The sequence below is a fragment of the Aulonocara stuartgranti genome (genome assembly GCF_965226115.1).
Source record: "Aulonocara stuartgranti genome assembly, chromosome: 1".
NCBI classification, from domain to species: Eukaryota; Metazoa; Chordata; class Actinopteri; order Cichliformes; family Cichlidae; genus Aulonocara; species Aulonocara stuartgranti.
The window spans coordinates 12,385,210-12,409,373 of record NC_138939.1 but is presented as its reverse complement, the minus strand read 5'-3'; the positions used below and the strand labels follow the sequence as shown (position 1 = coordinate 12,409,373).

The 24,164-nt window shown below is 38.8% G+C and overlaps 2 protein-coding genes across 3 annotated transcripts in view; one reads left to right on the top strand and one right to left on the bottom strand.

The window, feature by feature from the left end:
- The window catches only part of LOC309708607 (semaphorin-4B-like), a 62,499-nt gene extending 54,874 nt beyond the window's left edge, over nucleotides 1-7,625 (top strand). For both annotated transcript variants that reach the window (XM_082536803.1, XM_082536802.1), the window contains exon 15: nucleotides 1,534-7,625. In XM_082536803.1, coding sequence (XP_082392929.1) covers nucleotides 1,534-2,306 — 773 coding nt within the window. In that variant the 3' untranslated portion in view covers nucleotides 2,307-7,625. The remainder of the gene's footprint in view (nucleotides 1-1,533) is intronic.
- Nucleotides 7,626-19,848: 12,223 nt separating this feature from the next.
- serf2b (small EDRK-rich factor 2b) lies at nucleotides 19,849-21,168 on the bottom strand (the record flags this gene model as incomplete). Its single annotated transcript, XM_082537056.1, has 2 exons — nucleotides 19,849-20,279; nucleotides 21,053-21,168. 2 exons carry the CDS (start codon nucleotides 21,166-21,168, stop codon nucleotides 20,213-20,215), a joined length of 183 nt encoding a protein of 60 aa, XP_082393182.1. The 3' UTR covers nucleotides 19,849-20,212.
- Nucleotides 21,169-24,164: the final 2,996 nt, after the last annotated feature.

Sequence of the window (24,164 nt, the reverse complement as noted above, 5' to 3'; positions counted from 1 at the left end):
CAAGTTGTTTTCCAAATTCCAGTTTTGAATTTAAAGTGCTGTAGTAGGAGCTTCAGGCTTATATTTAATGGATATAAAGACAATTGGCTCAGCATTCAGAAAAAAAAAGATTAAAGATTAAAAATTTGTCTACTAAACCTTGTACCTCAGATACAGGAGAAGCAATAGTTTTCATCCTAGATCTGTCTACTTGACGGTATTCTTGAGTCTGTAGGAGTTTGTATAACTGCATGGGTTTCCTGGACTTGGGGAAAAGTCATTTGACCAAACCCCTAAGCTTGTCTAGTGGGGAGTAGTTCAGGAGTATGGGATATTGGGTCAGCTGTTGCAGGCTTTCCAGTTCCTGTACAACCACAGTGTGAACTTCGTTCTTAATGCCAGCAATACATCATATTTCTCTTCCCTGTGGGTCGTGGGCTCAAACGGTGTGTATGAAAATCAGCACCTCCATGACTGAGACTTTGGTTCACAGCTGTAAAAAGGTGGATTCCCCACTTTGATTGAGAAATTACTTGTAGCCTCAAATAGAGGAGTTGAGGAATTTTAGGGTCTTATTCACAAGTAAGGGGAGAGAGGAGCAGGAAACAGATTGGTGCAACAGTGATACGGGTGCTGTACTAGTCTAAAATGGGGAAGAGAGTCCTGTACATGAAAACAAGGCTGTTGATTTACTAGCCCATCTACATTCCTACCCTCAGGTGATTTTGGGTATCCAACTAGGGTGCCTCCTGGACACCTGCTAGGTGAGGTTTTCTCCGTATGTCCTACTGAGACTAGAGATTAGATCTCTAAGTTGGATTGGGAACACCTCGGTGTCATCCTGTGAAAGCTGGAGGGAGATGGCTAGGGGGAGGTAGGTCTGACCCAAACCCAGATAAGTGGCAGAAAATAGTTGAATGGTGTTGAAACTAAAATGTTTTTGCTGATGTGTTTTATGCACATAAGATTTTAAATGGATTTAAGTAATAGAAATAGAAATAGAAATATGGTGTTAATTTGTTAGCTTCATGGGTGGCTCTTTATTATTTAAGAAAAGAGCCATGCTTTCTGTTTATATTCTTTGTGTCTTCAAGTCGGTCTAAGCTAAGCTAATGAGCTAAGCTAACTCGTCCTGGCTGTAGCTTAAAATTAATTGATCTCCTCATTCTTGGAATGTGAAACTACACCTTTAAATGAGACTTTCTTAATCATGACTGCCAGGTTTATAAAACCAAGATGAGTTGTGATAGAAACACACAAAATCTCATGTTAGATGTTCTGTCTTCTGTCTGTCTTATTAAGGATGTTTTGTGTTGGTTTACACAGCATGTGTGTAAATATAGGCTTAGTGGTCTACTGCTAATTGCCAGTAATTAATCAAGTGATCATGCAAGTGTTTTTCTTCTTCTTTCCCTATTCAATCCCTACTCAGCTGAGGTCTGAACCAAACTGTGGGTTAAAAGATTCATTACATCCCGAGTCGGTATGCAGTTGGTCAAATTACTGGCATGTTTCAGTGTTTTGAAACAACATTCCTTTTATTTTTGTTTGTAGGTGGCTCCCCTTGTCAGCTCATTACCATCCCAGCCAACACATTTAGAGTCCTGCCATGTAAGCTGCGGTCCAACCTGGCACAGAGGAGGTGGCGTTACAGTGATAGCGCCAGCCAGTTCCTCTATGCTACCCCCGAGGGAAACCTGGTAGTTGTGGCTCAGTCTGAAAGGATTGAGACCTATCAGTGCTGGTCAGAAGAGGAGGGCTTCCACCAGCTGTTGGCCAACTACTGTGTGAGGGCAGAACCACGCCAGGAGAGTACCACTCTGATTGGTCACTCCCGCACGCCTCACATCACGCGCGAGGAGACCATCATCCTGCCTGGCGAGTCTCGCTCTGAGCAGGTCCATACGAAGACGTACTGGAACGAGCTGATTGTGGTGTGCGCTCTGTTGGCCTTCTCCCTCGTGGTGTTCTCCTTGTTCGTCATCTACAGGAACCGTGACCACATGAAGTCCATGCTGAAGCAGGGCGAGTGCCCTAACATGCAGCAGAAGAAGCCACGGATAGTTGGAAAGCCCACAGAGAGTTTACCGCTTAACGGTAACACAATCCCCGTTTCTACTTCAGATCACAAGGGCTACCAGACGTTAAACGACAACTACATCTGCAGCACGCCGACACACGAGTCCTCGCCAGATAACAGCAAGAGCTTCTCCGAGGCCTCCGACAGGCGGCCGCTTAACCTGAAAGAGAGCCACGTGGAATACTCCCCAACCTGCCCTCGGCCCAGAGTGAGGTTAGGCTCTGAGATCAAAGACTCCATCGTCTGAGAGCACAGCATTCATTAAGCGACGACACCCTGTATCTTCACGAGGGATACAGGCCACCGAGCAAAGGAGAGGAGACCCAGACATCCTCCTATATCACAGCACATCTTTTATTTTTGTCATCTTAGTTCTGTGATCAGAGTGGAGGTCATTTTGTTTAGTCATTTCCACTCCGAAGCCAGAGGTCGGTCCGGTTTGCTGTGTAAGGCAGAAAAAAATGAAGCAGCACAATACTCCAGTTTGAGCCAGGATCAGGAACCATGGCAGCTGCTAAGAATAATTCTCACACATTACTTTTTTCTTTCTTGGAGTCATTCTCATGGCCACTAACACCATATGTGGGTGAGCATAAGGCTGGGCAATATGGGGGATAAAAAACAATAAAATAAAAAGATAAACAGAAGACCTTTTAGTTCCAATGTTTATCACACTGTCTTTTTAGGTATGCAACAATACAAAGTTGTCTAGTCTAGATATACATCATATACTATTACAACCACAGACAGCGAATTTAAAAATATTTATATTTTACCCAGCCCTGTTTGAGTAATCTTGCACATTCTCTGCAGAGTGTGGCAGCCACACGTCTGTTATTATGCACACTAGAGCCAAGCTACAGCTACATGGTGACCAAGAGTTCAGGTTTAGAAGTATTATAGTACATGAAATGCATATTCATTAAGATCCACGGATTATGGACACAAGTCATAAACACATTTGTCCCCATTCGCTGAATAAACGTCATGACTGTATGAGGATAAATAAGATGAAAGCTGAAGCGGAGGAGGAGAATACGCCACACCACTGTCTCAATGAAAAAGGACTGCAACGTTAAGATGATAGAATATGTGTAATTATATATGATGCTACGCCTATATGCTGACGTTTACCTCCTGAATGTATGTTGTCGTCGAGAGAAAGTCTGTTTCACTCAAACAAAACTGCACCACAGATGATTTAGAGAGACGGTTGCATTTTCGCTCATCTGAGTCAGCCCTGCTCTTGAGTGTTGACCTGCAGATTCCATGATGGGTTTCTAAATGGACTTAAAAACAGCTGCCCCCTTTTTTTTATGTGCGTGTGCGTATTTGTTTGTTTTGTTTTAATGGAACTGAAATTCCAAGTGCAGAGAGGCAAAGGAACAAAAAGAAATGGGGACAGCTACACCTCCACCACATTTGGGGCAGCACCAAAATCATCGTTGTGCACTGTGCCAAAAAAAGCTAAACAAAAATAACTTGATTGTCTTATCTAAATGCAATAGTGCCATTCTCACATGCCCATCTCATGCTTTGTGTTAGCATTGATCACTGTCAAAGAGCACATGATGACGGACCCAGGGAATGGGTTTCGCTAAAAGTATTGTGGCACTAATAATAAATAAATGTAAAGTGCAAGGTTGGGGATTTCTAAGACTGTTAGCTCATAGCAGACTTTACGGACTGTGTTGGGCAAAATAATTGTTGTAAATTTTGAACCGGGGCCAAATGTTTTACATGGCGATTACGTGCCATGTGGTTGTCAGGTGTGAAAATATTCCAGTTTTCCTTCTGCCATCTCACCGAGACACATCTGAGACGGTTGAGCTCAGCTTGTCTACTTCAAGTGCTAATCAAGCCACTCGAAATGTAAAACTTACAGAATAAGTAATAACTAATGCTGCTGTAGGGGAAAGGAAATGTTGCGAGTTCTCTTGTCCAGACTACAGCTGTATGATATCATGGCATAGATACACAGACCTTTTGTATTAGCTCAGTTTGACCCCGCCCCCACCAGGTTACAGGTCCCAGACTCGCCACACTCAGTCAGAAGTCGAGGTGACATAAATGTGAAAGCACAAGTAATCAGGGTGTTGAATACTTACAGGTTTGCACATTTCACTAAAATCAGAGCTTGTTCCAAGAAATGCAACTACTGAGGTGGACGGTATGGCTGCTAAGGAAAATTTTTAGTAATCAGTTATTACAGGGACCAGTGCAGCCATTGCAAACACTCTCGCACCCACATTGCTTAGACTTTTGAGACTTAACGAGCAGAATTTTCCAAAGATGCAGAACTCCGATCATGTTGTGTAAATCTGAATGAGAAACATTTACACAGCCGTAAGGACAACATGGCACCACATGTCTTAGACTACAACACCAGGTCACTGTATTGATTATGTAAGCCTACAATATATATTCCAGTGTCATGCAGGATCAAAACTTTGCTTTTTCAAACACTGAGCAGATGAAATGTTATGTAACTGCTACAAGTTGACAAAGTAACTGCACAGCATACTGCGCAACAGTGGTCAGTGTTTCCTTTGTTTCTTAGGTTTTTGTTGTGTGTGTGTATATACAGTACCTGTGCTTAATATTGTGTGTTTTTAAGGGACCTTGTGCAAGATGTGTTGTAGAGATAGTCGTGAAACTAGAGAGTGAACACTGGTGATTTTTTTGATTTTTTTAAATTTTATTTTATTTTTCTTCTTCTTTAATAGTGCTTTACTGCCTAATTTAGAAAACATTTGACCACGCTGTTAGTTTAGCATCTGGACTAGTTTTCACTCAAGCACATCAAAGCAGGACAGAGATGGGGGTTTTTCATGCTACTGATGAAAGTTTGATGAAGAGATCAACATCTTTTTTTTTTTTTCCTGTAGTTAATGTGATGCCACAGCTTCCAGTTAGTTACTTTAGCTTAGCATTAAAAGGGAGAAACTCTGTCTGACTTTGTCCAAAGGTAATCTTAGTCTGCCATTATGAAACGTATATAATAAAAAAAGATGGACCAAGTCTACCCGTTGGTTTTAAAGCCCTCTTCTGAAGCCTTGATTTTAACATTTTATAATTTTTGTCTTATTGGTGCATTTAAAACCTTCAAATTGCACCACAGACATAATTAAAAGGTCCACGGCTGTGAACTATGAAACAACTTCAGCGTAGCCAGTCTTTGCATTAGTGGGCTTCACAAAACCTAAAACCTGCGTCAGAGGTGACGAGTATCACAATGATGGTTATCAACTTTCAGTGTTACCGCGAGCTCTCTGCTTCAGGTTCTGCTCATGCAAAAAGGAGCTTTTCACGTGTCATTTGACTTTTCTTCCACTCAAAACGGATCAACTGAGTCACATCTACTCCAGTCACATTATGAGAGGAGTGGGCACATCTCTAAAGATTATTATTTTAAAAAATGACAGTAAATTGCTAAACCAGAGCTGCGAAGAAAATGACAGTAATAATCCAAAAGTTGTTAATCTTGTGAATTCATGATCATCACAAGGGTACCAAGTGGCAGAATGAATAAACTCAACTTGTATTTTTTTTTTTATTGCAGTTTCAGTGCTGCTGTTTATTTCTCATATGACAGCTGCACATTCAAACTCTGAAACTTGATAGTTTAAAAATGACTTACAATGATTGAGCAGGTTGTTTATATAAAGCATGACTCCCAACAGAAAATCTAGATCAAACATTGAAGCATGTCATAAATAAAATAACAATTTTACCTTGAAACTTTAAACGTATAATTAAGGTTAGGGTTCTATTTTCACCTGAAGTTACCACAGTGATCTAGCCAGGTGAAAGGAGAGCCTCCTTTATGATTCTGAAAACTGATTATTTTTTTTTTTTGCTTAAAATGGCTGCGAAACTATAACCTTCATAGCACACCCCTCATTTGAGCAACGAGCATACAGGTAGCAGCTACAAGCGCCCGTGTCAGCATTGATCTGTCATTCAAGCTGCCACTTTCATAAATATCATTTTAATGGAATTTAAACAGGAAAATTACTGAAGTAATTTCTGTACCAGGCTGTGAACATGATTATTTCTGCCTTGAAGTTGGGAGTTTTGACATGGGGATCAACTTATCTTTGGGTCCAGCCTCAAGTAGCCATTAGACAAATTGTGCTTTAGGTGTCAGCCTAAAAAGTTCCCTTAAAGTATCAATTTTTAACACTTTGGCTTTAGACTATTTATCAAAAGCAGATGCAGTCTTTTCTGCCCTTGGCTTTGCATATGCTGGTATGAGCAGACAAGCTGGTTCCTCCTTTTTTTCAGACTTTGTGCTAAGCTGGGGTATCAGGCTTCTAGCTGTAGTGCATAAATACGAGCGCGATATCAATCTTATCTAACTCTCAGCAAGAAAACAAATATTCTTTTCCAAAACTATTGCAAGCTGAGACCAAGCAAACAAACCAGAGTATTGCATTTGCCAACAGATGGATAACCAAAATGAAACTGATTCCAGAAGGCTTGTGTTTTTCCATTTCTGCTAACACAGATTTTTCTAAACTATATGATATCTTGGTAGCCTGCTTTGATTTGTTTGGTGGATAACTTCACAGCATAAAATGCCTTTGGATATCACATTGCTCTGCCTTTAGCCACGTGCCACATTGTACACTACCCAGCAGTGACCTCACCAATAGAAACATGGTGAATGGCGTGATTGTAGCCCTCAGTGGGCATCTTTAACTCCACAACGCAACACGGGTCAACAGTAGATTTACAAATTCACCTAAGCCACCATTAACTTAACCTGCTAACTAGACTGGGAGCTGCTCAAAATCTTGTACCATTCTGCAGCCTTTGCTCATCTAAGAAAAAAAATGGTGCTGTACACATTGGAAGCATCACTTCCTCTGGTGAGGTCACCTATTTAACAATACACCACCTGATCTCGTTTAGAAATGCTGAAGTTAAAATGCAGTTGGACCTTGCCAATTAATAAGCTTAGATGAAATATATACTGTGTGATAGCTTTGCATATTTATCAATGATGGGCCTTTTCCATAAAAGGCAAACAGTAGTACAACAGTTTTGAGTAGCTCCTTATTAATGCAACATACTGTACTGGATATGAATGTAGCCAACTATATATTTGTAGAACACCTACTGCAGTATATTTTCCTAAAATGGCTTAAGTAGGCAATCCATTGCAACATCTTTTTTAGGATTTTATTTCTTCAGTCATAAATGCAAAGAAACGACATCATACAGTTAATAAACCATTTGTGCTGCATGGTATAGTACGTGAACAAGATGCAAGCACAGCTCCAGATCCTCCATATCAGCTCAGCCATGAGACGGCGACAGCCTCGCCTCAGCGTATCGAACATCATAAGCTTAGTTGACTGAATAACGATTAGACAAATGTGGTCTTGCCTGCATGATTTCTTTTTTTTTATTATTATTATTTGTTGTGTACAAATAACATTGTGAACTGTATTTTTTTGTATCATTGAGATTGTGACTGTTGTTTTTATTATATTGTACATAAAAGGCACTTTATTTTAATTTTTTTTAAATAAATGAATAAATACATGTTTTGACACATGCATGTGGAAGTCCATTTTTGCGCTACAGATTACGGTTTATGTTTGGGGCTCTTGTGTCATTTTAGATGTGGAAACAAAGCAGTAACTCATAACCTTATACTTTAAATATGCTCAGGGTTGCACATTTTCTATATAAATGCAACACATACGATGTTTACACAAATCCTAAAACTAGAGAACTAATCCAGTTTTATGTCTGTGAGAGGCAAAATAATGTGAGCCTTGAGGACTGGCATTAAATTTCAAGATGATGTTGGAATCAGACGAGCAGGTGCCCATCTTTGTTTAAAGTCTACATGTTAGTGCTACTTGTCAAACCACTTGTTGCACTTGTTCAACTGCTTGGTAACACAAATATCTAGTTAGCCAATCACACTTTTTTTTCCAAGTCAAGTGGCTTTATTGTCATTTCATTTCATTTAGAGTACACAGTGAAGTGAGACTGTTCCTCCAAGATCATGGCGCAACATGTAACCTATAACAGCCAATCAACACAGGACTACATAAAATCCAAGTGTGCAAAAATTGCAAAAAAACAAAAAAACAAATCAAAACAAAAACAGTGCAACACCAGACAGAACAAAACGATGCAGACACAACAGTGCAATAGAAAAGTACAACAAAGACAGCTGGTTGTGCAAAAAGTAACTTGATGTATGAAGGTGTGCGTGTGTATGAGAATGTGCAGATAAGCGAGTGTGGCTGCAAGTCAGTGCATTTAGACACATCAAGGTGGTTAAGATGAGCAACAAAGAATGGGGAAGAAGAGTGATTTAAGTGACTTTGAACATGGTATGGTTTTTGATATCAGCGGGGCTGGCTGTGTATTTTTAAAGCTGCTCATCTACTCAAACTTTTCCCACAAAATCATCTCAAGGATTTACAGAAACTGGTCTGAAAGAGAGAAAGGAAGAGGAGAGGTGAAGAAGAGAATCAAGCAGCACCAGTTTAACAAAATGAGAGATCCCAACCTCTGAGCCTTACTTTAAAGTGATGTCAGTTAAATATGGTGTTTGACACAACAGTATGATGCATTTTTTAATCATGACCAAGCTAGAATTGCATGTAATGATGTCAGCTGTAACCATTTTGGGACACTTTTCATATTAAGGGCCACTTTTAATGAATACATAACAAGGTGTAATGTGTCACGCTATTAAATATGCTATGCTATACAGTTCCTCAAAGATACCCCTGTGAACCCTCAATTATAGGTCTTCCTGCTGTCTCCTCTATCCTCCAGATGCCTTTAGAAACTGAGGCATCCTTTAGCGTAGTGTACCGAGGCTGATTTTCAGGTCACAGACAGGAAGACGGTGGACAGAGAAGGCAGAAATTAGAGAAATATGAGAAGCCTAAAGTATTCAGATCCTGCAACGTGTGCTCTGTATCGCCGACCATCATTTTCACAAAACATCTGCAAACATCCAGGCTGTTTGGATGATTCACAATTTACTGCTTTATAAAAGGGCCAGATTGCAGATGTCTCTTCAGAGAAAGGAAAAAATGTATCATCTGTCATTGTTGTGTAATGACAGCTTTTATCTGACCCGCCGCTGGTCTCCAGGCGGTGGTTAAGTGCTTAAAATTAGTGACTGAGTGCAGTTTTTGAATGTAAATTTTGGCCATCTGGCCTCAAATACCAGATTCTCACTGAAGCATATTTTATTCAGAGAATATCGAAACCAGGTTTATTACTCATTGCTCATGTTTACAAATGCACTGAAACACAGCACACTGGGCTTGTATTCTCTTCCTATGACAACTTGTGAGCACTTCTAGAGCTGTATTAATGCCACTTTTAAGATTTTACAGCAACATAGAGATTGAGAACAACTGCAATAGAAAATGCTTAGGGTTCTGATTTGGCAGGGGTAATATGGTATGTGGTACCAACATTACTGAAAACTTTATCAAGACAATGGTACCTATAGATCATATGACAAGATTCACCCCTGAACCAGTTCATCTTAATTTCACTGGCAAAAATTAAATGGAAATTTCAACCTTTATCAATAACAAAGCAATGAGATTGACTGAAAGCTACATTCTGTGGAAGGTCTTCATGAGGATTGGTGGTTGCTCCTACACTCATAGGGGGGTACTTGGGGATGTGGTCCCTCTCCTGACATGCTTACATGTCCATCATCTGTAGAGACTGCAATAAGGACACCATCAACAGCCAGTGTACCAGCAGAGGACTCCAACCAGATTATTGGCACTATGACAGCTTCAGATGAAAGCTCATCCAGGACCCATAACCACTATCCGGCCAGTGCCATGAAATGTGTGAACCATGTTTGAAACATCAAAGCTTAAATTATCAGTGAGATAAATCTGCCTTGAAATGGACCCCTGTTGGAAAATGAAAGGGGGCAGGCCTGAGACCCCCTGGAAGAGTATAGTGAAGGCAGAGTGCTTAAAGCCAAGACTGCATTAAGTGGAGAAAACATGCAGCTGTATGTTCCACTGGGGACAGGGTAAATAGTACAGTCCTGCTTCTGAACTTTAGATAAATTATCTTCAACACACAAATTATTTCTCAGCTTATATTCTTTCTCTTTCTTTTCCTTACATGATAATGTTAATCACATTTTTCCAAAGTTTCAGGGTGGAAGTTGTTTTGTTTTGTCTATATTTAACCCCATTAGTGCATATTCCAGTAATAAACTTTAGCGGGTTCTTTATCTCCCAAATCAGATATTAATGAATTTCTAATTTTAACATTTTTATAAAAAAGTAGTTTTATTTTCTTAAAACTACAAAGAAGAATTTCTCTTTGTTTTGTGGTATTTTGGGGTTTTGGTGTATATTATTTATTAATGTTTAAATTTGGGTTTCTGTTTTTCTGTTTTTTTACTGTTTGATGTTTTAATATTTGCTTGCTTGTTTGTGGCGTCTTCAGATCCCTGTTTTGAGTCTTCTATGATTCTGGTGTATTGTAATTCCTGAAGTTACCTTATGGTCGCTTTATTCAGGATTTTCAGTTTTGTAATCCAGGGTTTTGAGCTTTACTGTAATTAGTTGGCGGTCTGTTTCTCCCTCTGACATATCCACTCTTATTTTTCTTGTTGTCTTTTACTTGTTTCCTGTTTTACTTTGAAGGTATTCAGGTATTCACACATTATGTCAGCTTTGGTTCCTCCTTTGTAATTGTCATGGTTGTCTTGACCCTCATGTTTTGTTCTCCTTCTGTTTCTCATTCCCTAATCAGCCCAGTCTGTCTAAATAGTCCTGTCTCCCCAGTTGTCCTTGTCAGATTGTTTGTCTCTGGGCTCCACTGTACTGTCTGTTTGCTTGTAATAGGTTTCTGGTCTGGATTCTTGTTTTGCGTTTTAGATTTTGTTCTTTAAACAGCTTAGTTTTGTTTTACATAGCCTGTCTTCCTGTAAAACAAGGAAGACAGGGTATGTCTCAAATGCAGTCCTCTAAATGTAGAGGACTGCATTTGAGTCCTCTACACTCCACTCAGTGATAAAGTTGTCTGTGAAGTGATCTGGTGATTTTATTCATTTGAAACTAATACAATGTGCAGATTTCTATAATGTTAATGAGGAATGACTAAATTTCAGTGTTGCATTGCATGAGGTGCCAACTGAAAAGCAAAGAAAGAGGAGTCCAGAAAATGAACTGGGAGTAAATGTGGCTCCTCTGTTGTGCTGCTGTGCTGTGCAGAGTGCACAGCCTCTGCAGTTTTGATATTGTGCATTTCTCTGTGACAAACCTTCCATCAAACCAAGGCAGATAAGGGCTTTGCTCTGCATATCTCTTAATTTATTTACCTTGATAATTCACTGTTTTGTTGTAAGAATAAGTGTTGGCGAGGGCTGTTATTTTCTGATTTTCTTCAAATGTGACTGGAACAATCTGCTGTTACCTTAATAGGAGAAGCCTTGTTTCCAACTCACATTTACAGTTAACTGGGTAAATTTGCATGGAGCAAAGAGCTGTGCAGAAAGTCTGTGTGTTTAACTAAGCAAATGTTTTATCATTAACAAATATTTCTTCTCTAAGTTGTGTACCAAAGAAAACCAGAGCTGAACTATTCCTGCTTTCCATCAGATGCTGTATATACAACTTTGACATTTGTTTTTATAGCAATTTCAAATTAATCTCTCAACAAATAAATAAATGTGTTGTTTGCACTAGATGGGCTCTAAAAAGGAAAGAAAGCAACTCAAGTCACCCAGTAAGTAACTACACTAATGTGAAAGTGGATGCTTATGGTCATCCCAGTGTAGGTAATCTGTTTAGACAAAACCAGCATTATTGAGCACAAAATCGTCTGCAGGAAAGTCTCAGACACGGTGGTGCACTGTGAGTAAATCTCACCTTGCTGATAGCTCAACACCCCTGCTGTGATAGAGATCAGCTGCTAGCGGGAATAATAGGCCTCTTCCCTTCACAGACTTCACGTGTGCAAAAGCTCTGATGGTCACATTGCTAAAGATCTGACTGTGACTGGGCAGAGGACTCTCATCTCAAATCCATCCCTAGAATGACTCACAGATAATTAAATAAAAAGCTTTTTGCGCTGTCCTGGCATTTTCTTTCTCGCTGTTGTTCCCCACGCCTGTGTCAGCCTTTCTTTTCAGTTTCTCACACTGCTTCTCTGCATGTTGTCTCTCTTTTGATGCCCTGTGACAGATCCCATTTACTTTCAACACCAGCACCTCATCTGTTGTCACCAAGCATTTGATGAAGAGCAAAGATGGTAATTTGCTATTCATTATTAGCAAATCACCGCACTGTGAAAAGTGCCTTTTGTTTGCAGCAGCCTTGAAAACAATTACAGTCAGCGTGCATTTCAGCTGCGATTGCGTTGCACATTTCATGGCAACGCTTCGCTGATAGTGAAATTGAAAAGCAGATTTACTTTTCACAGTCCATGAAGGAAACTGGAAAATCTTTTAAATCAATCCTGACCCAACTTTCCAGGTCATACATCAACTCAACTCTCTTCAAAAAACACATTATAATATTAATATTGTTGACTTTTAACCCACCTTGTACAAAGTTAGTGTAGCTGACATGAAAACTGGAACTTGAAACTTAACGCAATATGTCCAGATTATGAATGTGCTTCAAACGAAAAGGATAAAAACATGAATTTGCAGTTTTATTTGTTGGTTAGATAATAAACTAAGAGCAGTCATTCTCTTGAGTCTCCATGCACTGGGATTTAACATAATGTTGAACCATTAATATTCATACCTTTCATGCTAATACTTTTTCATTTTCAATACTGTCTGATTTAATGATAACCACAGGTTCATATTAACAGTTTGTTAGTCGATTTATGAAGTCACAGTTAGGTCCAGAAGTTGTTTTTGGTTTTTGGGGTTTTTTTTAAATGTTGCCTTTGTACACCAAAGACATGTCAGTTAAAATAAACTGAAAAACACAAACCCATCAGGCGGCATTCTTACAAAGAAAGAATGCCCTCACCAGCTCAGCACCAGCACCGGGCCACTGATGTTTATTGAGTGTGTGACTGCTGAGGATGGATTCTGTGTCTGCTCAGATTCAGCCAAATACTGAAAACCAACTGGACAGTGCTTCACTGTGCAAATGGATAAACACCCAACGTATACTGCAAAGGCAACAGTACAGAGGTCTTTACATGGGACACAGAGGCAAAATTACACAAATACTCTTGTGCAAAAAACTATGAACCTATCTCTAACTACACATAATAGATTTGTATGAAAAAGGTTTGGGATCCATCAGATATTATGTTGTTTTCAGATATGAATTATGATGTTTTTAATGTCGACACTACGTTTACCTTCTTAGCATTCACCAAATGACCAGTGACCCATTTGAGGCTAGGATTGCGTTTTTGTTTCAGACGGTAGGAGATGTTCGATTTGAAAGGAAGTCTAATACACTGACTCTGATCTTAAAGTTATTCTCTCAAAAGAATTTTCACATGGCTTGTCAAAACAGGAAAAATAGTTACAATATAAAGAGTGGACGTTATTCAAGCATAAGAATAGATGGGTCACTAATGATCTGGTGGATCTTAAGAGGCCACAGATTTCCCCTCATGCAGATACAAAGTCCTTATTGCCAACCTGCAGACATTTTTGTGCTTACTTTTCAGCTTCTTGGCAAACTTTATAATTCAGAGATACTCTTTTAGCCTCAGGTTTCAATTCTCTATCATGAGACGCAGTCGTGTGTAAAAGTTAAGATACGCATCAAGAAAACTGTTAAAAGAACAAAGCATTGTTGGAAAAGTTTCTCTCTACAATATATCAGTGTAGTGTTATGCATTGACATGTCTTTGGATCGATATAAAATGATTAAATATTTACAGACATGTCTGATTTCATTTACTCTAGCTGAAGCAGCAGCTTAACAATGTAGGAGGATGAGGTGCGCCTGAGAGCTTACAGATAACATATTCCTCCTGCCCTGTCATTATTTGTAGTATTATAACTCTGAAGAGACAGCTTCTGTGATAACATAAGGCGCTGTGTACACGTTGTTGCTATCAACTAGATACATAATTTATAACATCCATCATTCCTCGTGCAGTCATGATCCAAATAAATGGGCACACCAGTATCTTGTTTAAAGGGCTGTTGAAACACGGTGCTGCTTTCACCCTTGAAAAAATGAAGCAGGAGGAGTACCTGCCTGTGGCTACATTTATCAGCTATATGATGATGATGATGATGTGATGATCACATTTCTTCTTAATGGAGAACCTTGTATACACATGTTGTCAGAGTAACATAAGGTTGTGTGGAACTGCTGTAAGCAGACAAGCGTGACATTGCTCGTATAGTCACTTCAGGAAGAGTGCACCAGTGTTTACTTTATATTGCTGTGGATTTCGATTTCAATTGATAAAATAAATACAATTAGAAGACGCCCCACTATCTATTGGTCGACTGATAAAAGTGGCATTTCCCTCCCATTAATCTGTATGTAATTATCCACAACAATGAACTAAAAACATGTCGCATTTTTTTTTCTAAATTACAAATCATAAAACTTAAACTGACACAATGATTAAAAACCTTGGGGTCTGTGAAGGTTCTCAGTTATCCAGGTCATGGTAGTTTAAAGAGCTTGGAAAGAAAAGCGCTTGGACTTCTTTAAGTTGCTTGAAGACGTTTCACCTCCGTCCTGCTGAAGGACAAAGAAAAAACATCAAGTTATGAAGTCCCAGAAATTCTCTGTAATCAAGACTTGGATCAGGGCAAAGGTATAAAACGGTTTCTGGGTGTCCCTGGAAGCACAGAGGCCTCCAGTTTGAGCTGGAAGAGAGCTCAGCATTCACCCAAGATGAGTAACTGAGAAAAAGGGTCTTCTTCATTAATCAGGAGCTTGATTCAAATCAAAAGATATGACAGTCAACTTGATTTTAAAAGACTCTGTATGAATAAGCAAAAACTGTTTTATTTTAGATTTTTATCAGAAGAGAAAAATAAATATTTTGGGCAAATCTTAAAGCACTATTAATGGCCATTATTCCTCCCCACCTGACTAATGCAGCGACGCATGTATGGTGGGAGAATCATGCAATGAAAGAGCTTCACAGTGAATGAGGTGAAACACAGGAAAATGTGAGTGCAGTGAGCTGGGGAAACATCGGGCATCCACCTTTCATTTCTTTCAGTGACACGAAGCAACCAAAACAGCCCTGCATGTACTTCAGGACTGAGTGTCCAAGAGTGTGTCAGTGGGCCAAAGCCCAGAATTACACCCAACAGAATTTTGTACACAGACAAAAAATATGTTGTAGCCTGTCCCAGCTGTCACAGGACAAAAAGCAGGGTATACCCTGGGGAGGTTGCCAGTGTGCTGGAGGGCCAACACAGAAAGCCAGACGACTGTTCATGTTCACATTCACACCTACAGCCAATTTAGAAGCATCGGTTAACCTAATATGGGTGTGTTTGGAGTATGGGAGGAAGTACGTGTAGGGATTCCAGCAGGCGTCGGGAGGATGACCCCAGTTGGCAGGTGGATTCAAACCCAGGATCTCCTTGTCGTGAGGCAACAGTTTTAACTACCAGTTGTATGACATTGTGGTAATACAGCGCAGTGATGCTGATTTTATTTTTCTTTATCTGTATTAAATGTACCCTCCGGGTACTCCGGCTTCCTCCCCCTGTCCAAAGACATGCAGCTTGTGGGGATAGGTTAATTGGATAATCCAAATTGTCACTAGGTGTGAATGTGCGAATGAATGTGAGTGCGAATGGTTGTCTGTCCCTGTGTGTTGGCCCTGCGACAGACTGGCGACCTGTCCAGGGTGTACCCTGCCTCTCGCCCTATGACAGCTGGGATAGGCTCCAGCACCCCCCGCGACTCTGAAAAGGATAAGCGGAAGCGAATGGATGGATGTATTAAATGAGCACAATTTTAATATACTTGAAATCATTGTTTTGCTTTGTCACTATCTATTATCCATGAATATACACCGATAGGGGGAAAATAGCTTTAGTTATGTTAAATTAAATGTAGTACAAAAAGTAAAAGGCTCCAAATACTTTCTGAAGTGACCAATATTGCTTTTGCCAATGTATCCATTAGGCTCTCTAAAAATGAGTCCATTTGCAGTCTGGAATGAGATCAAAACTGGTAGAATTTTCTGTTTTCCTTTCCAAAAAATATTTTTTCAGCCTAGGTGATAAAAAAAAGCTTTGTGCTCTAATATTCACACAGCTAAGCTCCTGCATACAACCACAGCCTTACACTGTTGACTCCTGAGAGTGAAAAATATCAGGACTGGATCTTATGAGCTGTACATGGTTCTTGAAGAAAGGGAGATATCTTAAATCCTCCAAGTCCATCCAAGTCTAAACTCAGTTTTCCTGCCCTTCTGAGATATAAGCTCTGTGTTTCAATGGGAATGTTAACCTGTTGATGTACATTTATTGAATCTTCATAACAATTTAACATTGTTGAATCATTTAAACACATTGTAGAGATGGGATTCAGCTAAATAAGTTACCACAAGCATTCTGCACAGTGACCAGCTTCAGACCATTTCTGATATACCATTTTTTTTTTTTATCTGGGGCTTCTTTTCTTTCTTTAAATTTCACCTGCACTGCACCTGAGGGTCATTTTTAAAATTGTGAAATGTATAATTAAAGTTAAAATTTGGTTGAAACGACACTTGTTTTTTCTTTGGATAATTTGAGCCCATATTTAACATATGTAAATCTAAGCAGCTGCAGTACATCTTCCCCATTTTTGTGCTTTGACACTGAGCAGTTTAATGTTGTAAATAGCATAAATAAAGTACCCTCCTATCAGCAAGAGCCCTGCAACAACAATGCATTTCCCCCAAAGCTTCCATATCTCAATAAATTCAGCAGAGAGAGCCTAAAGAGATGAATTTAATTAGAGGAGCTGACTTCTGCTTCTCTTTGCATTCTGCTTCTCTCACTACTTCTGAGCTCCTCTCATGGTCTGTTTTAAGAAAACCTGCCAGAACCCACAGTCAGTCTGTTGGGCCTTATGCTTGAATTTTTCTGAGATCTGTTTCGAGTTGTAAGCAGAGCGCCGTGGATGAGAGCGGATAAGGTTTGAAATCTCTTGAATTTAAGCAACCTGCTGATTTAGCATTTGCTCCTCATCAGTATTCAGCTCTTCAGCTGCTCTCCTGCTATCGGAAACGGAAAAAAGCTAAAGTGGTGACTTAATTATACGCCCTGTAATCTGAGAACCGAGGAGAGAAACTCAGTGGATTTCAGTAAGTAGGCACACCGATTATTGACTATAAATAGGCAGAGCTGAATGCAATCAAATATCAGCAATATGGACTTTCTGGTGCTTAGATTTGGCCAGTATACAGCAGCAGTGCTCCAGCGGGTTATCTGCATTCAAGAGAGGCAGATGTTTCAGTAAAGCAATTAAAATATCTTAATTTTTTTTAACTGATTGTTGGCCCTGCACCGAGCAATAAGAACGCAACATAAAATATATCCCAAAAGAGTCTGGATTTCCTTTACTGGATAATTGTTTTCAAAAATACAATGGAGTTTGCTTCCACCTAGTGGTGGAACTATGCCACTGCGGCGCTTCGCTGTCTGGCGATACACTTTGTTTGTACAAGCAAAGTATACACTTTGTATACAAGCAGAGCACAAAGTCTCTTCTCCCTGACGTCAAGTTATGTATCTTATATAAGGTGGAAACCAATTATATACTACTATAATTTATTTCCCTAACTGATAAAACACAAACTCTTCTTAACTAAATGCTCACTGTCATAAACTAAATAGCTTTCGTCACATTAGACGTGGCTTACAGATCACTTTACTCCTATAAAGCTCTAAGCACACTCTGATTTACTAAAATCAAAACATGTTGTACAGTGACACGCACAACAACTCATCTGTCTTTATTGCCTAATTGTGTAACTAATTTGACTAATACACACCAGGTCAGAGAGCCCAGCCAGCAAGACTTTAACAATCTATATAAAGAATCTGAGAGGCAGAGGAGAAAGAGTGCATGAGTAGTGGAGGAAGAAAAGGAAAACAGTCATTTCTCATTAACTTTAAGCAGCTATGAAAGACCATTTTCTTGTTCATGGCATGTGAACACGCATGTGGCAGTGTGATTTTCCCCACACAGCCATCTCTACTCAAAGAATGGTCTGACAAAGAGAACATATCCAGTGAGCAGCAATCCTCTGGATGAAAATGACATGTTCATGCTGGATGTCAGAGGAAAATAGCCAGCTTAAATAACCACTCATTACAAACAAGATATGCAGAAGAGCATCTCTGATCACACAACACATGGAACCTGGAAAACAATGGCCCAAAGCAGCAGAAGACCATATCGAGTGCTGTCAGTGATCCTCCATGAGTAGCAGTTGCAAGGAAGAAGAACTGCCTTTTTACCGGAAGACACCTCCAGCAGAACCATCGGCCTCAAAAAGAGAGAAAACCAGAATGCAGACACAAGGACAAAACAGACTATGACCGAGGGTTCTTTGTTTTGATTATGAGAGTAATTAATTCAATGAATTCTTATTGAATAATTGTCTTTTTATTTATAAAGTTATATGCATCAGGGCATAAAAATCATCTGAAGCTCAGCAGGTTCTTAAATTATTTAAATGATGACAATATATGACATATATATATATACAGGGCAACTATAGCCAGGTGCTGCTATTCAGATGCATTTGATGAACTGATCATCAGCAAGACCAACTCTAGAAAAGCTCCATACTGTGGACACAAAACTTCAGTGACCTTGGTTATCCTGTTTAGGTCCATAGAGGGCTCCCCTGTTGACTGCAAGTACAATATAGAACATAAAAATTCATTATGCGGATCTTCAATGTAATCGAGGGGGACACACCTTCACCTAATACTTCACACCTACACTGGAGTTTAGTTTCAGTTTCCTGGGTGGATTTGCCCGTTTCCATTTAGATTTTTGGCTTGAAAATGTTCTGTTTCAGTTTAGCTTTATGTGTTTTTTCTCAGGGAAAGGTTTTTAGATGTTAAGAATAGACATTACGTAACAATACTTTGGATCACATAGTATCCTAGTAACAAAAACACCCTGTTTAACCACGAGAGAAGAGAACATTTCCTGTTTACCTTTTAGTTTTATGGGTGAACAGTATGTTTCTTTCAGGATCCAATTTATTTATTTTTCAGTGTCTTTTTCCCTAAACACCCACTTTCAGTTCACTATGATTCTGATGTTGATGCTGGTTCTGTTAAACATGGTTTACTACAAAAGTGAAATATAAAATTTCAAACAAAACATAGGTTTATGTTAAAAACCAAACATTTCCAAAGTCACAAATGACCCCACACAGCTCTCCAGTACCCTACCCCAACTATGAAAAGCTGTATTAGTAGACTGAATAACTAATGGCAGGATACACTTTAGAAATATCACAATTCAAGTAAATACGGTTGCTATGGTCATAAATGACCACACATAGTGGACTGTTTTCAGATATCTTTAATCTTTTGCTCTTGTTGCTCAATCCAGGTTTAACCTCATTTTAAGCCTTGTAGACACTGTCTTACAAGACCTGTTTTCTCCCTTCTAGTATATAAGTAAACAGCTATAAACACATCTGGAGCGAGGCCTTTTGTAGCTGTATTTATGACCCCACATTGTCCCTCAGTCTATACCTACATGTGGCACCATTACAAAGGTCCTTTGGTAAAAGACTCACTGTTAATATTGACATACTGATAATAAGTCAAACAAGTATGAAACAAACAAAAAAAAGATACACTTTATTTGAAACCAGCAGGGGACATCTTTGTACAAAAATACACAACTGTTACACAGATGCTTTGTGTTGAGAATTGTTCATCATTATTCTGCTCCTTACACCACTGATGCGCCCCTGCATGCAGCACCAAAGTGACACAACCGCTAACTTGCTCAGACATAATTTCATCGTGTAAAACAACAAATCCAACAAGCAATGTCATTTGCCATAGAGAGGAAAGTCAGATCCTGGATTCTTGAGTTTAGACAAAAATTAAAAGATCCTTTCTTATAAATATCAGGTAGAATGCTGAACAGGTTCTTGAGACACCGAGCTGAATTTGTCTCAAGACTTCATTCTTCACTTGGTCTTTCCTTTCCCTCCTTCATTTGCCTTTTTTTGCTTCTGTTGCATTATCTCTGCATCCCTGGAGGAGAAAAGGGAGACATTTCAAGAGAGGACAAGCTTTATTAGGAGACTGAAATGTGCGTGCACACACACAATCACATTATGTGTAATATATGTCTAACTGTTTGAAAGACAAATTCCTTGCCTAAAGTACTGCAACACACATTTTTGTTGTTGTTTGCTTGTTTGTTTTGGGGATTTTTGGTGGGGTTTAATTTACTCAAGCATAAGATGGTTTTGTGTGTTTATTATTATTATTATTATTATTATTATTATTGTTAATAAAGGTTCAGAAATATAGGATAAATAACTTCTGTTAGGTAAGACAACACTGATTCATTGCCTTTACTATTCAAGAACCAGTGCTTACACGTACAGAAGTTCCAATGAAAAAGCCAGAAACCCCTGAATATGGTGTACAGGGTTTTTTTCCCTTCACTTTTTTTTTAAAAATTAAGAATTATTTAAAAACTTAATAATTAGGTATGGAATTAATAAACCTTTGAATATATATATTATAATGATGTATAAAATATGTAATATATACATTTATAATTTTTGTATTTTCGTAAATATATAATAATGTACGCATTTTAATTAGACAATTATAATACAACTATAAAATAAAATAATTAAAAAACAAACTAATGAATTCTCCTAATTGTTAGTACATTTTACCTTTAACATGCGCACTATTTCCGTCACCTTGTGCTGTTTAGAAAACTATGCTTTGGTTTGTTTCGTTTGTGTGCATCCTACACTTCTTTAACCTCTTGCAGAGTGCAGGCTTACCTCTGTTTCCGGGCAGCTGCAGATAGCCCATCCTCATTTCTCTTGCCTTTAGTCTGTTCAGTATGCTTTTTAGCATTTTTCTGGCGTGCAAGCTCACGCTGGTTTCCTCCTGTCATGTCAATAAAAAGGGTAAAAACAACAACAACAACAAATCAGATGAAAAAGCTGCGCCTTGTAATGAGACACTTGACTTAAGTTGCTTCCAGCAAAAAAGAAGTAAAACACAAGCTGAATTTAAAAAAGAAAAAAAAAAGGAAATCTGTGTGTCTACAAGTCGAATAGTTAAAAGAAAAACAGTATGCTATGATCTGCACGATGAAATATGAAGATGGTGCATCGCCCAAAAGCAGCCGACGTGGCAGAGAGGCGCTCCGGAGCATTTTCTTAACCAGAGCAACAACACAGAGGGCATCAAAAGAATTCGCTGCTATCATGGTTTTTTCCAAGTTCATGTGCAGGATTTAAAAAAAATATTACTAGTAAAAACACGGAAGCTGCGTTTAGACCAGAACACCCATATTTTGTTTCTGTATTGCGTCCACACATACAGGCCAGGGCTCAGAGTAACGCCCGGACAACAAGCGACCCAAAGCCAACACACGTACAACGGGACGTTATGTAACACATGTTAGCAAAAGTCTATGTCCTTCATTAAACCAAATGAAACAGCCAAATTAATTGCGTCCTTAAGTTATTGCCCAAAACGACAATCCTCTATAGAATCTATAAAATAGGATAATGTATGTTACATGAAATAGACGGAACCCAAGTCGATCAACGACAACCATGGGTGAAAAATAACAAACACGGAAAACAAGCATCCGACCAAATACATGAATCCCTCAGAGCGTAATAAATGTCGGTACTCACTAGTCATTTTAGTGATCGAGTCTTCTTCCCCCAAAAATCCAGACGAGCTCAGCCAAAGGGCCGCTGACTCCCTTCTCGACGCTCCCGTTGCTGTTTTTCAGTTTGGTCGCGAGCCAAATATGCGCGAGACTTCCGCAAGAGAACCAGAACATTCCGCTGAGCCACACGGGACTGCACATGCGTCAAGTCTGGTCGTCAACATGCCACGACGGTGAAGTTGCAAAGGGGTGACTTTTTTAAATTATTATTTTTTTTTTTTAACTTTTTAGCATTTTGCAAGGACTTTACAAATCATGTAGTCCACGTGTTAAAAAAATACAAAGACCATCAATGAACCGTATACAAAATGTTCAAATTATGACGCTTTTTTATTTCTTTCAAATGTATGCTCGTTGTGAATATGACGCTACCAAAAAGGGTTGGGAAAGAGGCAGCAAAGGACTGCAAAATCGGTGTGTTAAAATTTAAATGGTAGAAAAACTGTTAAAAGAGTATGTACAGTACAAAGTATATGCAGTAAATACAGCACAGCAAAAGCCTTGAGACGGCTCTCAGTGGTTGATATTTTACTAGGAAAATAGGAAATTCAGTGTACAAGCCAAAAAAATAATCATATACTGAGGGATAAAGTTAATCAGTTAAACCATTAGGTTATGGGAAAGAGCTATTAAAGCTAAGTTGAGAGGAGATTTAAGAATCTCTGTGCAGTACGGCTTCATTCCAAGAAGGAATGAAACTCCAGATGTGATGTTTGCTTTGAGGTGGTGGAGAAATATAGAGAAGGTACCAGGATGCCAAGAGATGACAGTAATCAGAATTTAGCATAAACAATATGAAAGCATGAGTCTGCCTTGTATCAATGGTTTAGTCAGTCAGCTGCCGCTCTGGTGGTATTACATGATGAATAAAAACCTAAACATTACAAAGATTCTTGCACACCACTCCCGATTTAGCACAGGGTGCTTACAAATATTGAATGACCGTTCCGCCAGATTAAGGGTCTAGAACCAGCCCTTCCACTTTACAGTAATATCACTTAGAGCTGATTGTGGATTATCTGAGAGAGTTGAAAATTCATGGCCTAACTTGGTGCAATGGTGTCATTCTATACACTTTACATCTTTAATTTCTCAAATATTTGTAAAGGAAGACTGCATGGCTGTGACCAAAAACACCAATATTCAGAGGTAGATGGAAAGATTTAGCTGAATGCTTTTGTCCAAACATGTGTGACTTTAGCTAGATTTCCTTTTTTTCTTTTTGGCCAAAACATTTGTTAGTATTGAATGCTGACCTCTGTCCTAGACAGTTGGTGACTTCTTGAAAAGCTTACTGCAAAGAAGCCAGTAGGTGGCAGACTATACTAAAGTAAATGATGGCACACAAATATTTTCATCATGGATACAAAGGCCACAAGTCATCTCCAACTATAAAGCAGCGCTGATCATAAATGTTTGTTATATTTTTGTTTATTTTTTATAGATTTTTACTGTTCACACAATGAAATGATGATCCTAGTGACTCCTAATGACTCCTGATTGGCCTAATTGGTCTTTTGATCAACAGCAGGAGGCAGAAGATATATTATAAAACTTGCATTTCAACTCTTTGCACCCTGGATTTGCCTACAGTAGTATTTTTTTTAAGAATATGACTGGCACCATAATTTTCATAATTTTCAAGTCATCTAATACATACAGGAGGTAGGTTTAACATTTGTTGTGGTTCATGTCTCTAGCATCAGATTTGATTTTTTTTTTTTTTCAGATTTGATTTGATTCCAAGTGTTGAATAATTTTGCTACCTCGTACTCACTTTTATTTCCTATTACAGTATGTGACTCTTTTAATTTGGTAAAGTAAAATTGTAAACTTTCCTTTCAAAATGCGAGCCTAACCACTGAATGTGAAACCAGTGAGATGCTCCTTAATGGTATTGTGTAATGAAACATCACAGGTTGCAATCCAAATATGGCAATGGATGCTTACAAATATTGATTTAGTAGAATGAGAGATGGTTTTTCTGAGATGGTGAGTGACTCCTAAAAAGCTGACTGCAAAGATGCCAGTAGGTGGCAGACTATACTAAGGTAAATTTGGAAAGAAGTCACACAAACAATACATTCGGAGATTTACATACTTTATACGATGCATTTAAACTATAAAAATATCAAAGCTAATTATTCCATATCCAAAATGCTTCAATCAAATTATAATACAAAAACATATCATAAGATCAGGTA